At 43.2% G+C, this 15,871-nt stretch overlaps 1 protein-coding gene across 5 annotated transcripts in view; it reads right to left on the reverse strand.

Moving 5' to 3' along the window:
- Fat1 (FAT atypical cadherin 1) overlaps positions 1 to 15,871 on the reverse strand; it is a 119,372-nt gene that overhangs the window by 89,387 nt on the left and 14,114 nt on the right. For all 5 annotated transcript variants that reach the window (XM_027391168.2, XM_027391167.2, XM_027391164.2 and 2 more), the window contains one exon: positions 11,358 to 14,643. In XM_027391168.2, the coding sequence (XP_027246969.1) occupies positions 11,358 to 14,625 (3,268 nt within the window). In that variant the 5' untranslated portion in view covers positions 14,626 to 14,643. The remainder of the gene's footprint in view (positions 1 to 11,357; positions 14,644 to 15,871) is intronic.

A 15,871-nucleotide genomic window follows, 5' to 3' on the forward strand; every position in this document is an offset into this window, starting at 1 on the left:
GAGGGGAAAAGGAGAGGAGGGAGGGAAGGAGGAAAGAAGGGAGGAGAAAGGACATGAAGGAAGAGGTGTAAATGGGAAGCTGGGGTTAGGTCAGATAAAAAAAAAATTCATTGGCCTTAAATCATAATGTTATAATCTGTAGTTTCAATGGTTAGTTAGATCTTTCTGGCACCAACAACACACGTAAATAAAACCCAACACAAATCATTTACTTTTTTGTTTGTTTGTTTATGTTTGCCTAATCAGCATCCATCAGTTATATGTTATCCCAGTATCTCTCTCCTTTTTTGGAGGGTGGGAGAGAGACAAGGTTTTTCTGTGTAGCCCTAGCTATCCTAGAATTCACTCTGTAGACCAGGCTGACCTCAAACTCACAGACACCAGCCTGCCCCTACCTCCTGAGTGCTGGGACTAAAGTTGTGCGCCACCATTTGGGGCATGTTATCAGAGTATTGTAAACATGTTTTACTTTTTTTGGAGATTTTTTTTTTTTAATATAGCCAAATGGCTTTGAATCTGTAACTCTCCTACCTCATCCCTTCAAGCCCTGGCATGTATCACCACACCTTTAAAGATCTTCAAAGACATTTGGATCTGAAATGATGACTTCCATTCTGTTGCCTCAATCAACCAAGTTAACCTGGCATTTATACAGCCAGCTCACCCTCATTTAAACGGATTAAACATTGTCAGCTGAGCAACAAATCCCAAGATGAAAAGTGCCATGTAAACACTGGTTTGGTTTATCCAAAGATGGCTGTCACCAAATATAGCAACTGTAAGCCAGGCACTAAGGGAAATACAGATACCTGAAATGACCTAATGCTAAGAGGCTTCAAGACTAAAGTGATAATGTGTGTCAATGGCTGTAAACCATAGATCAGACTGCTGCCATGGGTACCCTGACTCCATCTTCTCACAAGGGTGTTTGCCTCTTCTGTAATGAACAATAACATCTCAAAACAAACACACTCGTTTCTTTCTTTTGTCCTAAATAAGAAACAATTCCCAAATCTAACACAGTTTACTAAATCCTACACACCTTTGATTTGCAAGTCCAAGGACATAAACCCTGAGTCTTCAGGAAAACTAACTTTACTACTGAAGTATGAGTTTTCTGATAGCTTACCACAAGAAATAAGGAATACTCATAATGGAGCAAGAGTGGTGAGGTGACACACCTAAGGACCCAATGCTAGCCCAGAGAGCTGCTTATCTTAAACAAAAATAGACTGTAATGTTTACTCTTAGCTGTGCCACCTCAATGGGGAGGCAGCATCATCTTATGACAAAAAACAAAAGGGGGGTATTTAACTTGACACAACAAAAAAAAATTATTTTCTGTTGAATAATCTTAAACACAAGGACATACTTTTCCATCAGAGAGTTTTCTCTTGTTCATTTATAAAAGAGAAATAAGAAACCACTGTATTAAAAGCACAGCAACATTGGATTAAAAGCCATGTAATGAAGACTACTTGGCAGGCTGGAACGCTTCATTCCAGTGACTATCAGGTACCCTTCTCCTCTTGGTCCCTCTACATGGTAACTTTGAGACAATGAACAGAAAGACTTAAAGCCGGGCTCTAAGGACACTGACGATCCAAGAATACAGCTTCATCCCAGGGTGAACCCATGATGCTACACGCAACCTGCTCCACCTCTGAAGAAAGAATAAACATCTTTGAAACAGAGCTAAAAGTTTCCGTGGCAACCAAACACACAGTGCACTGCTGCTGCTTGTTAGAGGTTTAGATCTAGGTAGCAGGGATGCAGGAATTTTGCTCAAGCTTCAAACTATAATTATTATGTCAGGTGATTTGCTTGTTGACCTGGTAACTGTGTGCTGCTACGTTGGCCAGGGTGCTTAGCAGACAGGAGACAGATGATTAAGGTTGAACTCTAACCATGAGTCCAAGGAGACAGAAATGGAAGAGCCAGATCCCAGCACCATCTCCTTGACCACAGAACAGCAAGATGAATCGATGCTAGGCAGAAGCTGCTCCAGAGAAGCATCAACTGTGTATCAGACCAACCTAACCAATGACTTAGAGTTAGTGACTGTCAATTATCAGAATCTAATAGGGGATGGAGAGATGGCTCAGTGGTTAAGAACACTCACTGCTCTTCCAAAGGACCCAGGTTCTGTTCTCAGAACCCAAAGGGTGGATCACAACTACCTACAACTCCAGATCTAGTGAATCCAATGTCCTCTTCTGACCTTGAAGGAGAAACACACACACACACACACACACAGGCACACACCCATGAACACACACACATAATTTAAAAAGTTAAAAGAATCCACCGGAAAAAGATTTAGAATTCCCCACAATGAGCAATGTACAAGAAAAGAACAATTAGTCCCACTTAGGGGGTGGGGGTGGGGGGCTTGGGAAGAAAGTGTTGGTAAACAGAGTTACGTGGGACAGGAATAAAAGCTGACTGAGTGGTAGAAGTACACGGGGGAAAAAAAAACAAGAAGACTGGAAGCAATGGCCCACTAGAAGCTGGGGACTGCAAAGGGCAGGGGTGGAGACAGAAGGAAGGCACTGGCTTCCACACAGATCAAAGGGGAAGCAGGAGACCAGTGATAGGTGCACACAGAACACAGCAGGGAGCAAGGTTATGAGGCACTGCAGGCAGACCACAGAGCTGGGACTCTATGTACGGGCACAGAAGGGTGAAGGAAAGATCCATGACAGCTGAACAGCTCTACTGGAGAGTCAGGACAGGAAAACTGCAATGCAGTTATATTTTTATCAAGAAAGACTATTTCAAGATGCAAAGGCAGAAATCAATGTGCTTAATCCCTGCCCAGCACCACGTGTGTATTATTTAATAAAAACCTAAGTACCAGACAGCAGCATCTAAATTTACTCATGGATTACCATGACAGGGCTAAGGCAACAGCCTATGTAAAAGGCTATTTATAACAGGTGTGACACATTGCAAGTACTCAATAAAAAGCCACTATAACTACATACAGACGATGAGGATTAAGGGGGTGGGATGGGAGAAACTAGCTGGTGGCAAGGCTGTGGGATAAATTATCACCAACTAAAAAGTATTAAGAAATTACTGAAATAGACAGGCTAGCTACTAGTTTTGGGGGGGGTGTCAATTACTGGAAATTTACATTTGGTAACCTCTCCTACCCTTTAAAAGAAAAAAAGAAAAAAAAAAAAAAAGACGGTTTTATCGAATCCCATTCCACAGGTTAGTTCATCAGCCATGAAACCGGTTCAATGCAGTCTCAGCTATTCCTGAGATTAGGGACAGCTTAACCAGGAAGGCAAGCTGAGCTAAACGATGAGACTGGCCCTTCCCGTTCACACATGTTTCCTGCTTTGCATCACTGCTATTGAACTGGAGAGCTGCCAAGCAAGCAAGCAGAGGCATGTGTCCTTGAATGGCAATCTTATCAACTCCATTTATTCCCAGTAATGAAGTCATGAAAGACTTGTGGCGCTAGGTCTTATAGGGTGAACATGTAATATTTATAACCAGCAGTATGTGAAGAATAAATCAACAGACGCTGTAAAGTTAACTGCAAAGTAATACAATAAACAAAATATAAGCTGAAATACTAAAAACTTGACCAATCCAGCATGTCAGGGCTAAAACACTTCATGTCCAAAACGAAAGCAATTAAATGGTTATGAGGGGAGAAAAGTCCAACATGGACAGAGACCTAGGGCGTAAAGATCTATTTTCATAATTGTAGGAGGTGGGTGATAACAAAAAAAGACCAAATATTCACTGAACATTATATCTTTATACATACAGATCACTTATCAAATTATGAACATCTAAACCTTTCACCTTTTTAGAACATAAAAATGGCTCCCTGACAGGACAGTGGAATTCTGGCTTTCTTACCAAGTGCCAGATGGTTGGTGGGGACATCTACAGGAGCCAGGGCTTCGGAAGAAAAATGTCAGAAGACACCAACCAGACCACAAGGAACTCAATGCAAAGGGGAAGCACAAATTAGTTTAGCTCCAGCTACCCTTCAGGGCACACTGGATCTGAAGGAGCCTAGTGACTACCTACAGCAATGGTCTTCAACCTTCCTAATGATGCGACCCTTTAATACAGTTCCTCATAAAACTATCTTCATTGCTACTTCATAACTGTAATTTTACTACTGTTATAGATCATAATCTAATTATCTGTGCTTTCCAATGGTCTTCAGCGACCCCTGTGAAGAAGTCCTTTGCCTCCCAAAGGGGTTGAGACCCACAGGTTGAGAATCACTGATCTAAAGCATTGTTTCCATAGGAAAAGGCACTGTGCCCAACACTCCAGAGGCAGGATTTTTGCTTTAATTGCAAACACAGGTGAGGCACATGTCAATCATGGTGCTAAAACACAGTATGTGATTCCAAGGAAACTATGGGGAAGACACATTCAAGGGTCCTCCAAGACCCAAGTCCGAAGAGAATTCAAGCCAACAACGGGCTTCCTCCCAGCATCCCTCTGTGTGCACCAGCTGGAAACAGAAGCCATCCAAAGTCCTGTTGCCAAGTCCACCTTGGGCAAGTTCCTTAGCCTCCCCATAAATGTTAGCTTATCTGAGATGCAGGCAAAGCATCTGGTGGTTGTAAAAATTAATACATGAATTCACACAAAGTGCTTACAACAGTTCCTGGTGGTAGCATTCAGAAAGTGGCTGGCGTTTATTTTCTGTTTTGTTTGGGGGACAGGGTTTTGCTATGTACATGGCCCAGGCTGGCTTCAAACTTGGAACTGGCTACATTTTACTACGCTCATGCTTGCCATCATTATCCCTACCATGTTCTCCGCTCTCTTCTACCTGATGTCCTCCAGCTCCAAATGCACACACATACACACTTGCAAAAGTGTACATGAGTGGATGCATGAGCGTGCGCGCGCACGCGCGCACACACAGACACACACACACACACACACACACACACACACACACACACACACACACGATCTGAACCTGAAGGAGAATGGTGGTAAAGAAAGTACCACTAAGTTCTGCTTCAGTGTTTACAACCTTGAAGGACAGTGCTGCCTGCCCCTGAGCACTTATGCATCGACGTGGTTAAGTACCAAGTGAATACCAAAGAAAAACAATTCTTGTTTCATTTCAAAACAAGAGGGAGTTTCCTGGATTACTAATTAGATTTCACTTTCACCTTTAAAAAAAAAAAAATCCTCCTGCCTCAGGAGCCTTCCAGGCCCAGGAGAGGCTGCCTGGCCTTCCTCAACCGAAAAGCAACTACATAGCATGAGAGATGATTCCTGCCACAGCCTGACTTTCCATCTCACTGGGGCTGAAAAGTAAACTTCTTTCCCCTCAACTTTGGTAGAAGACTAAGAAGTGGTGGTGGGGAGGGTGCAGGAAGACACAGCAGCTGCTGCCACTTTAGGGAGGAGACAGCAACACAAAAGCCCTTTCACTAGCAAATTTCTTAAATCCCTACCAGGGCCTCCACCACTATCTCTTTTAAGTTCTTGTCACCAGAAATTTCAGACCCAGTTCCAATGAGGGGAACTAACTGCTCCCACTGCAGTCACCACCCTACTGAGGGCCACTTGGCTCTTTCCAGTTAACCACACTACCAAGGGCCACCCAGCTCCCAGCCACTTCTGCAGATTCTGCAGTCATGGCCCAGGAGGACCCTCCTCATTGTGGTCTGTCAGGACTAGGAAAAAATAAGGAGGCCAGGAGATGTGTGCACAATAGCCTTCGTTAAGTTAGGAAAAGAAAAGACATTATTAAAACTGGAATGAAAACTACATAAATGTATTCAGACTTCCAGAACATTCTCCCTCTCAATAAGGTCAGCAGTCAGGTTGGCCTGAACTAGAATTCTTTCTGCTTCCACCACAGAAATGCACTCACCCAGTGTCCATGTCACAGTGGAAGACCAGGGGCCAACCTCCAGAGGAAAAATACCAAATCAGTGACTAAGATGTTCCCATGAAGAGAACACCACCCCATTTCTCTGTCAGAGAAAGGCCTAGACAGGCATAGTGGTGAAAGGCTGTAGTCTCAGTCAGACCCTGTGTAAAAATTTCAAAGTAATAAAAGGCCTGAGAATAGATGTTTGCCTAGCATCTGTAGGTAGGTGGGTAACTGAGCAAGGGAGGGAGGGAAGGAGGGAGGGAGGGAGATGTAGCCCTCACTTTCCCTCCTACATCTCTTAGATTAGGATTTCTCTTGTCACAACAGCTAGATTTCCATATTAATCATTCCAATTTTTCCATGGAAACATAAATTTCAGCTCTGAAAACACTATTGAGTCTGCATGCAACACATCATTAATAAGCTTAATATTTGCTCTTATATTAATGAAAAAATGAACTTCCTAAAGATGCAGTTAGTATAGGGAACACTGAGATGCAGCTCCAGCAACAACCAAACTACCCCAGCATGAAGAGGAATTGTTGTACCCACAGGCATCCATTATCCCACCCACCCTGGGGAAAAGACTCAATGAAACACTGCTTTCAAACCTACTTGTCTACTAACAATTAAAAGAAAAAAACAAAACAAAACAGCAAACAACAACAACAAAAAACATGGGCTGAGCATTTCTGTCGATTAGCTTGGTTTTCAAAATTAAGAAAATGATGTAAGATCCTGGTCCTCAAGCAATAACAGACATGGTGGGGGAGGGAGAGCTAAACAATTTATTCCAGAAATGTACAAAAGGGAAGCTTACAACAAAGCAACCAGAAGCACAATGCAAAAAAAAAAAAAAAAAGAGGAAAGCGCACTGTAATGTCCATGAACCAAAATCTAAACATGCACTCAGACGTGCTTCAAAGACACCCCGTGAAGCATTTCTATTAATCTCTCTTTAGAATCCTCAGCAACAATACTTTTAGTGTGTGTGTGTGTGTGTGTGTGTGTGTGTGTGTGTGTGTGTGTGTGTGTGTGTGCACGCACGTGTGCGCGCACATGAGCACATGAGCCATTGCAAACACAGGTGTGTGCTGGTGGTCATTTACCTGCTGGTACACTTAAGAGCTAGAGTCAAGTATTTCCTCAGCCCTCTTCATGTTGACCCATGTGAACACAGGCACATGTGCAGATGTATATGTACAAGAGTGTGTGGAGACCACTAGGCGTGTTCCTCAATCTACCTTTCTTTTTTAACATATATTTTGTCAGGGGAGAAGAGGAACCATCCTAAAGTACCCACGTGGAAGTTGAAGGACAATTTACAAGACTCCATTCTCTCCTCCTACCAGGAAAGTTCCAATGAGCTTCAAGGATCTGCCCATCTCTACTCCACCCTAGCACTGGGCTGGGGACCAGCTCTGCCCTGACTGGACTGACTAGCATAGGTATTGGGGATGCAAAACTCAAGTCTAAGTGGCAACACTTTCCCTACTGTACCACTTTCCCAGTCCCATAGCTGATTTCAGGAACCTTAATTAGAGCTCTGCAAATTGGTACTTGGAGAAGACCAGCTTCCCAAGTAGTTTTTCCACACAATGCTCTACCCTTGCAAACCTCATGTGGTAGAGTGATCGCCAAGGACAGGGCCCCTTAGAGTAGAGTAGAGCCCCAGAAGCTGCTTAGAAAAACATACAGACAGGGGTCAGATAGGCAGATGGACAGCTGTCACTCCCACACTTCAACTACACATTACTTCCCTGCAAAGCAAAGCAATTAGCAAAATACGTATGAAACTCAACTAATACGGCTGTGTATTGGCTGGCATGCTTTAAAGAGTCCATAGGATTTTTCTAATTACTATCCTTGTGGGTGTTTGAAACGGAAGCAGATAAAGAGAAGAATCTTAAACAGAGTAAGAATTCAGGTCAGGCTACTGAACTGCTCCCTGGCTTGTGAAAAGTACACAGAGATATGCATACTTGGTAGTGTTGAAATAGTTAAACCACCACAAAAATCTGCTCAGGTTACCCAATCAGTGTGAGCAGCTGAAAGCCAACAGCAAGAAGCAGATTGGTAAGTAGATGGGTTCTTGGTCTCCAGAGTTGTTTTGGCTTCCCTGCTGCTATGACAAAACACTGACCGAAAGCAATTTGGAGATAGGATCTGATGTATCTTACACTTCCAGGTTACTCTCTATCACTGAGGAAAGTCAATAGGAACCTGGAGGGAGGAACTGAGGGAGAGACTGCTCTGACTTGCTTCCTAGGACTTGCTCAGCCTTTCTTACACAATCCTGGACCACCTGCCCAGCTGTGGTGACACCTATAGTGGGTGGGGCTCTCCCACAACTATGGGCAATCAAGCAAACGGCCCTGCAGATATACCCACAAGTCAATCAGATGGAGGCATATCTTCGAATATCTTCAACTGAGGGTCCCTCCTCCCACGTGGCTCTAGCTGGTGTCAAGTGGACAGAAACTAGCCATCACCGTAGCCCTGTACAGGCCCTGATTACTCAGTGCAACATCAAACATGGTGGAAATGGGCAAGGAGCCAAGTGCTAACCTGACTTCAGCCGGTCCACCTCCAGTTTTCTTGCATTTTAGGACTGACTTCTGTGGGGTTCCCAGACTTCCCTAGCTGCCCCTACTTTATTTCAGTAGACAGAAATCTTTCTGTACTGGCCAAACTTAAAAAAAATCAGTTTGCTAGTATTAGCTCTGTGTGTGTGTGTGTGTGTGTGTGTGTGTGTGTGTGTGTGTGTGTGTGTGTGTGTGTGTGCAAACATGAATACATGTGCAGATGTGTATGCATGTGTGTAGAGGCCATTGGGTTTCTCAATCTCTCTCTACCTTTTTGTTAACATGCATTTATTTGGGGGTAGAAGAGGAATCGTGCTACAGTACCCACATGGAGGGCAGAGGACAACTTACAGAGGTTGGACCTCTCCTACCACGTGAGTTCCAGGGACTGAACTCTGTTTGTTATGCTTGGTGCAGAGCCCTTACCTATGAGCCATCTTGAAAGCCCTTCAACTTATTTTTTGGGACAGGGTCTCTCACTGAACTTGGAGCCCACCCACTTGCCTAGGCTGGCCAGAGAAAGAGCTCCACCCCTGTCTGTCTCATGAGGACAGGCATTACAGACAAAGGCTCCTGTGCCTACCTTTTTTTACAAGGGTGCCAGGGATCCAAACTCAAGGCCTCATGCCTGCATGTCAAGCACTTTACCAGCTACACCACCAAAACAATTCATATTTTTTCCTGAAGAACCTGAGTACCTTAATACCAACTGTCCTGGTTAGAAAACAACTAGGTCAGATAATTCTGCTGCCCAACTTACATCTTTAAATATAATGGTCCAAATGTCTAAATAGCATGTCACTTAAACAATTTCAGAAGCATATATGCGTTATCTATCACACAGGGAGTATAGTCCTCTGTAAAACAAGAACCACAGAACAAGGACTTAGAACTTCTCAGCCTTTCCTTTACCTTTAAATATTATTATAGACCCAGGTAACAGTCTCTCGAACGCTAATCAATCTCACTACCCAGAATTCCAGTGCCTCCCCAGCCTCCTCTCCCACTAAATTACCACTGGAAAACTCCAGGCCCTGTAGCAGCCATTTCAGGATGCCTAGCTGTCTCCTCCTTCTCCCCGTTTGGCAGCAGGAACAACCCCACCCCTTAAATTTATAGGTGACAAATACCAGTTCCCAAGTGATGCTTTCCGAACAGCAATAAAAGCTATTTTCACTTAACCAAAAAAAAAAAAAAAAAGCCAAAAGGCAGTGTTCATAATGTAAGTCACGAAGAGAATGCAAATTAAGCCTCAAACTATATTTTCTGATTCAACTTTAACTTCTAACAGCTACTTATAGGCTTTGTAATTTATGTTGAGAGAGGAGGGGGTAAAAGGGTAAGAATAACTTTTCCCATAAAATTTAGAGGAAAGTATCAATTTCAACCTTAAATTCTGAGTAATATTCTATGTCACTGAAGTTACTGAATCAGAATTTCTAATTTACACTGGACAGCAGGACAAACATACACTCCAAAATGAGTCTATCCTTCAGAAAACAGATTATCAAACACTATTGATTATGCCATTTTCCTCTGTCTTAAACTAATTCTGAGAAGTCTACATGAGGGATGCAAGTGAAATATAATCAATTAGGGGAAAACCCCTTGAATTAATTGAATATAATTTTTAAAAGCCTGTATTTCCACATGCTCTGCACCCTGAGATGGCAGTATAGGTTTTTGGGTTTATTTATGGCTAAAATACCATGGGCTTTTGTTATTGCTTTATGTGCGAGGTATTACCAAATACACCAATGTTTATCATAATGAATGTCCTTTTAGCATGGACAGATCTGTGAAAGGACACCAGTGAAACTGGTAAACTGAGGCCCACCTAAACCTAACCGGTTTGAAGATATTTATAGTTTCCCTGTGTTTACTGCACTCATTAGGTGAGGCAGTCAGAGCAAAAGACCTTCACCAATTTACCTATTTATTTTGTTACTGTTTACTGAGCAGCTTCTGGGCACTGGGGCACTTGGGGCTAGATGGTGGTGGTAGAAAATGCTTGCCCTATAAAACCTACACACTCTGACAGAACACTGACTTGTATAGAATCTGTGTACCCAAAGAAAAACAGTGCATGCTCAAGAACTGGCTGCCCTAGAGATTCCAGGTTTAGAAATGTATCCCCGTAGAAAGCACACTATAGCAAAACACTGCCACCAATTCAAAAACAATTAATAAATCCAACATGTTATTTTAATATTTCCTCACAGAAGCCTTGAGGATATACCAAGCTTTGTATGGAGTGCTTGCCTAGCATGCAGAAGGTCCTAGAGGCTAACAAAAAAACAAACAAACAAACAAAAGACCTGAACATCTTCCTCTTATAGATAAAAAAGAAGTTAATTTTAAGAAGTGCTTCACTTGTCCAAGATCATGATTGAAGGAGGCAGCCGCAAGCCAGGTCTTTCAGTTCATTGCCCTACAAAGGCCTCTCAAACACTGGAGGGGGGAAAGAAGTTTTTGCACATAAAATCTCTGGGTACATTGCATAATTTTGCAGGTGTGCAATGCCTCCTAGATGGCATGCCAAATGGTACTGATATTACTGTACTAGCAAGCAAACCTAACGCCGTGCAATACCTTAACCAGAATGCGCTTCAAAATTACTACAAAACCACAATGATGATCTTGACAATAAAAGTACAAACTTGAAGAGATCAGTATCAGTGGTAATGATTTCAATTTTCATTTCTACACACTTCATCCTTCAGTTCCTTTGGGTAGAGCCTAGTGGCCTACTGCATATATCTACAAAAGACAAAAACATGTATATGTACTTTTCAATGCTGAGTCCTAACAGAAACCAACTGGAAATTATGAAGTGAAGATGCAAAGAAATAGGAAGAACATTCAACGAAAGTGATAATGGCACTTGCCTGTGACTTCATCTATCCTGAAGACACCAACACCAGAACCGTCTCTAATGGAATACCGGATCTCTCCATCTCTCCCAGTGTCCTCATCATGAGCTGACACGGTCATTACTGATGAGCCAGTAGGGACATCTTCTTTCACAACACCCTTCTCCACAAAGCTGGAGAACACTGGCGGGTGTAAGTTCTCATTCATATCAACGACCTCAACTTCCACATAGCAAGTGGAAGACAGAGACACTGGCTTCCCTTTGTCTTTGGCCCTTATGGTGAGATTATATACTTGCTTCTTCTCAAAGTCCAGCTGCTGGACAATTCTCACTGCTCCACTGAGTTTATCCACATCAAAGTGGCCTTCTCCGTGGTCCAGGAGACTGTACCTCACCTGACTGGACTGACCTACATCAGGGTCATAGGCTTCTAACCACATGATTATGGTTCCTTCCGGCAAATCTTCTCGAACCTTCACAGAGTAATTAGGTGGAATGAACTTGGGTGGATTGTCATTAACATCATCTAGTGACACTTTCAAAAGCACAGTGGAGAACAACCGAGGTTCTTCTGTGGCCTGATCCCTGGCCTCAATCTTTAAGTAATGCACAGGCTGCACTTCACGATCCAAAGGTTGGATGATTCTCACCACACCAGTCGCGCTGTCAATTGAAAACCTATCTGTGTCTGTGAGAATGGAGTATGTCACATGTCCACTGGGGCCCAGATCTTTATCAGTGGCTTCCACCTGGATGATCTCACTATTTACCTCCTTGTCTTCACTCACTTCAACAAAGTAGCTCTCCTGTAAAAACTCAGGGGGATTATCATTAGCGTCCAGAACTGTAACATCTAGAAGACGCCACGCAGCCCTCTGGGGTATACCGAGGTCATACACGGTAATGTTCAGGGTGTATTTGTCTGTGACTTCACGGTCAAGTGGAGATAAGACTTTTAGCATTCCTGATTCCATGTCAATAGTAAAGCAACTGTCATCATTTCCTCCAGAAATAGCATAGACAAGTTTTCCATTGAAGCCCGAGTCAAGGTCAGTGGCATTCATGAAAGCTATATTGGCACCCACAGGGAGGTTCTCCTTTACCTCAATTCCAGTTGGAAGGGCACTATTGAACTGTGGAGCATGGGCATTGACCGAGTGAGAATCGAAGAAAATATCCTCCACCTCTCCCTGGTTGTGCAATTTATTTGCCTGCAGAAGTTTCTCTGCCAGCATCTTGGCAACACCAGTCTCTTCACATTGCAAGTTCACTGGCTTGCGACTGGCAGCCACCGTTAGATTGATGTATAATGGTGTGGCAAAATTTTCTCCATCTGTAGCAGTAATTCTCAAACTGTGAAAAGAAACCTTTGCACCCAAGCCATCCATTAGTGAGTGCCTTAATGACAGTACCCCAGAGCTAGGGTTTAAGCCAAACAAATCCAACTCATTACCAGCTTCAATCTGGTAGCGCACCAACTGAAGCTCATCAGCATCAATAGCAGAAACTGTGGTTATCTGCTCCCCTACACCTAGGTCCCTGGGAATTGTCCCTTCACAGTTTATCTTCTCAAACAGGGGGGTGTTGTCATTCAGATTATTGAGAGTAATCGTGGCAAGGACTTCAACTTCCCGGCGATAGGGCAAGCCCCAATCAGAAGCACGAATCCTTAGCCTGTAAACTCGAGGCATCAGTTCATAGTCCAGGTTCTCAGAGGTACTCACAGAACCGGTAAAATGGTCAATGACAAATGGCACATGATTTAAGTTTGCAATACTGTAAGTTACATAGCCATTCTCACCCTCATCGGGGTCTACTGCGCTCACCCTCATCACAGTAGTACCGATGGGCACATTCTCATCAAAGGAGGCTTTGTATGCAGTCTGTGTAAACTCAGGGGGATTGCTGTTCGTACCTACAACTTTCACCATGACTTTGGTGGAAGCTTTTCTGTCACTTGTTGTCACTTCAAGTTCAAAGTGGGAGGTATGCTGTCTTTTAATTGGTTCTAAAATGGAAATGAGTCCTGTGTTGTGATTTAAACTGAATTTAGCTCTTGCAGGGGTGCTTTTAAAAACATACCTCAGATGGGAATAGCTAGGGGTGGCTTTGATTAGGACCACAGGTGTATGCGGAGGAGCAAACTCACTGATCTCAGCTCTGTAAACATCCGTTTCAAACTTTACCGGCCCAGCTCTGAACTGGGGAGAAATGACATGAATGACTTTCACTGGGGAAAACTGGGGAGGAGTTCCTTTGTCTTTAGCCTGTAGTGTCAGATTGTAGCCGTAAGGATGGCTATCCCAGTCGATGGCCCCAATGGCTTTGACTTTGAATGTCTTACTCCCTGGGAAAGACCTCACTGTTTTAAACTGCTGAAGAAGGTCACCAGCCACAATGCTTAAAGACGCTATCTCCCCATTGGCACCCTGATCACAGTCCTCCACAGTGACAATAGCGTATGTGGGGTCCTTCTCCAGCTCAGAGGGCGATAATGTCACTGCTGTTATCATGGGCGCACACTCATTGGCCTGTTCCACATGAACCGTCAGTTTGGCCATGCTGCTGATCCCACTGCTACCGTACAATTTCATTCCCCGGTCCACAGCCAGGATCTCCAGCTCATAGAGCTGGGTCTCTAGGAAATCAAGCCTGCCTGTCAAAACAACCACGCCACTGGTAGGGTGGATAGCAAACATGTCGGTTCGGTCTTTAAAACTGTAGTAAAATTCACCGTTGGTTCCGATATCCGCATCCGTGGCACTGACTCTTGCAATACTGGTCCTTATGGCTGTGTTTTCAGGCAAAGAAACACTGTAAGAGGTGGGTGAGAACAATGGCCTCAAGTCGTTTGTATCCAGCACTTGCACCCTGACCTTTGTTCGGGCCTCGGCATTGCTGTTCCTTTCAACTGCTTTGATTATCAGTGTGTAATGGTCTCTCACTTCTCTATTAAGGATAGCTGTATTTCCTCCTTTGGTCCTTATTCTTAGAAAGCAAAAGTCTCCAAGAACATGCTCTTCTGCTTTGAACAGGTTTTCACTGTCTCCTGAGATGATTTTGTACCTTATTTCCCATGAGGAGTCTAAGATGTAGATGCCCATCTTTCTAGGGTGGCCAACATAGGTTTTTGCTGCAGAGTTTTCATGCACAGTGACATTGTACTGGAAGTGTGTAAACTGTAGAGATAGGGTGGGTTCAAGTCTTTGGCTTCCATCACTATCTCCAAAATGCTGGAGAAAGAGGAGCAGAAGCAGAAGCAAGGCCAATTGTCTCCCCATTGTTTAACTCCTGGCCACCTGTAAAAGAAGAAGTAAGAAGTGTTTGTTACTTGGGGATATAAAACATGAATAAATCACAAATGTAAGCCTTACACATTTAAGGAAGCATTTCCCACCTATACAGAATATTACTAAATGCTTTCCAATACAAACATCAGCAATCTAACATGTCTAGAAATATGCTTGATAGCAATCCTTTTCTTGTTATTATGGTCTTCATGTGTGTAAGTGTTATGTGTGTGAACAAGTGTATTATCTGTGCACATGCATGCAGTGCCTAAAGAGGCCAGAAAAGGTGGTCAGATTCCCTGGAAATGGAGTTATAGATGTTTGTTAGTAGCTATGTGGGTGCTGGGATTCGAACTCAAGTCCTCTGCAAGAGCAGTGCTCATAACCATTGACCCATCTCTCCACAGCCCCCAACTTTATTGTTAAGTCTTCAGGGCAAACACAAACACTGGCTTTTGAAAAGACAGGCAATGGATAATATGTATCTTCTCTTACACACCAGGAATTACATTTTTAAAAATCTTATAAACTCATTTTCATGGGAGGAAAGGAGAAATTCTTTGAGACAGGGCTTCATATCACCCAGGCTGGCCTCAAACTCATTATTTAGTTGAGGATGGACTTGAACTCCTGATTCTCTTGCCTCAATCTCCCACTGCTAGAGTGACAGGCATGTGTCACTAAGCCAGGGTAGCTTACAGACTTGTGCTAACACACATTGTAAAGTAGCAAAGCTTCTGAGAAAAAGTCCTAAACGGTGCTTTTACAGGCTCTTGTATAATGACAGCTTGCAATCTCACTTGAAAACTTATCCTGAAATTATTTCTTCATAAAAATAATTAAGTTCACTCCCTATAGCATGTCTTTACTGTCTAATTTAGCACTATAAAACTATTTGAAGGAATTACAGTAATCACTGCCATCAAATTTGTACTCAAGTACTTTCTAAACACCAAGAGCATACAGTAAAAGATCATTTTCTGACATGAAAACCTGAATCAGTAACAGTTCTTTCTAAGGCAGAGAAGCAAATCTCACCCTGAACATTGCCATTTTATTGTCACTGCTGTCAATAACCTCTTGTTCAGGGTCTGGTATCTTCAAAACCCTCAACAACCTGTTACCTAGGTGTCCCCAATAAAAGGCGAGATATGCACACATACAAAAAAACTAAATCATCAAAGCATGAAATCAAGGTGTCAAGGAGGCAGAACTGCAGGAAGGGCCGAGGATGACT

Source organism: Cricetulus griseus, assembly GCF_003668045.3.
Source record: "Cricetulus griseus strain 17A/GY chromosome 1 unlocalized genomic scaffold, alternate assembly CriGri-PICRH-1.0 chr1_1, whole genome shotgun sequence".
Lineage (NCBI taxonomy): Eukaryota > Metazoa > Chordata > Mammalia > Rodentia > Cricetidae > Cricetulus > Cricetulus griseus.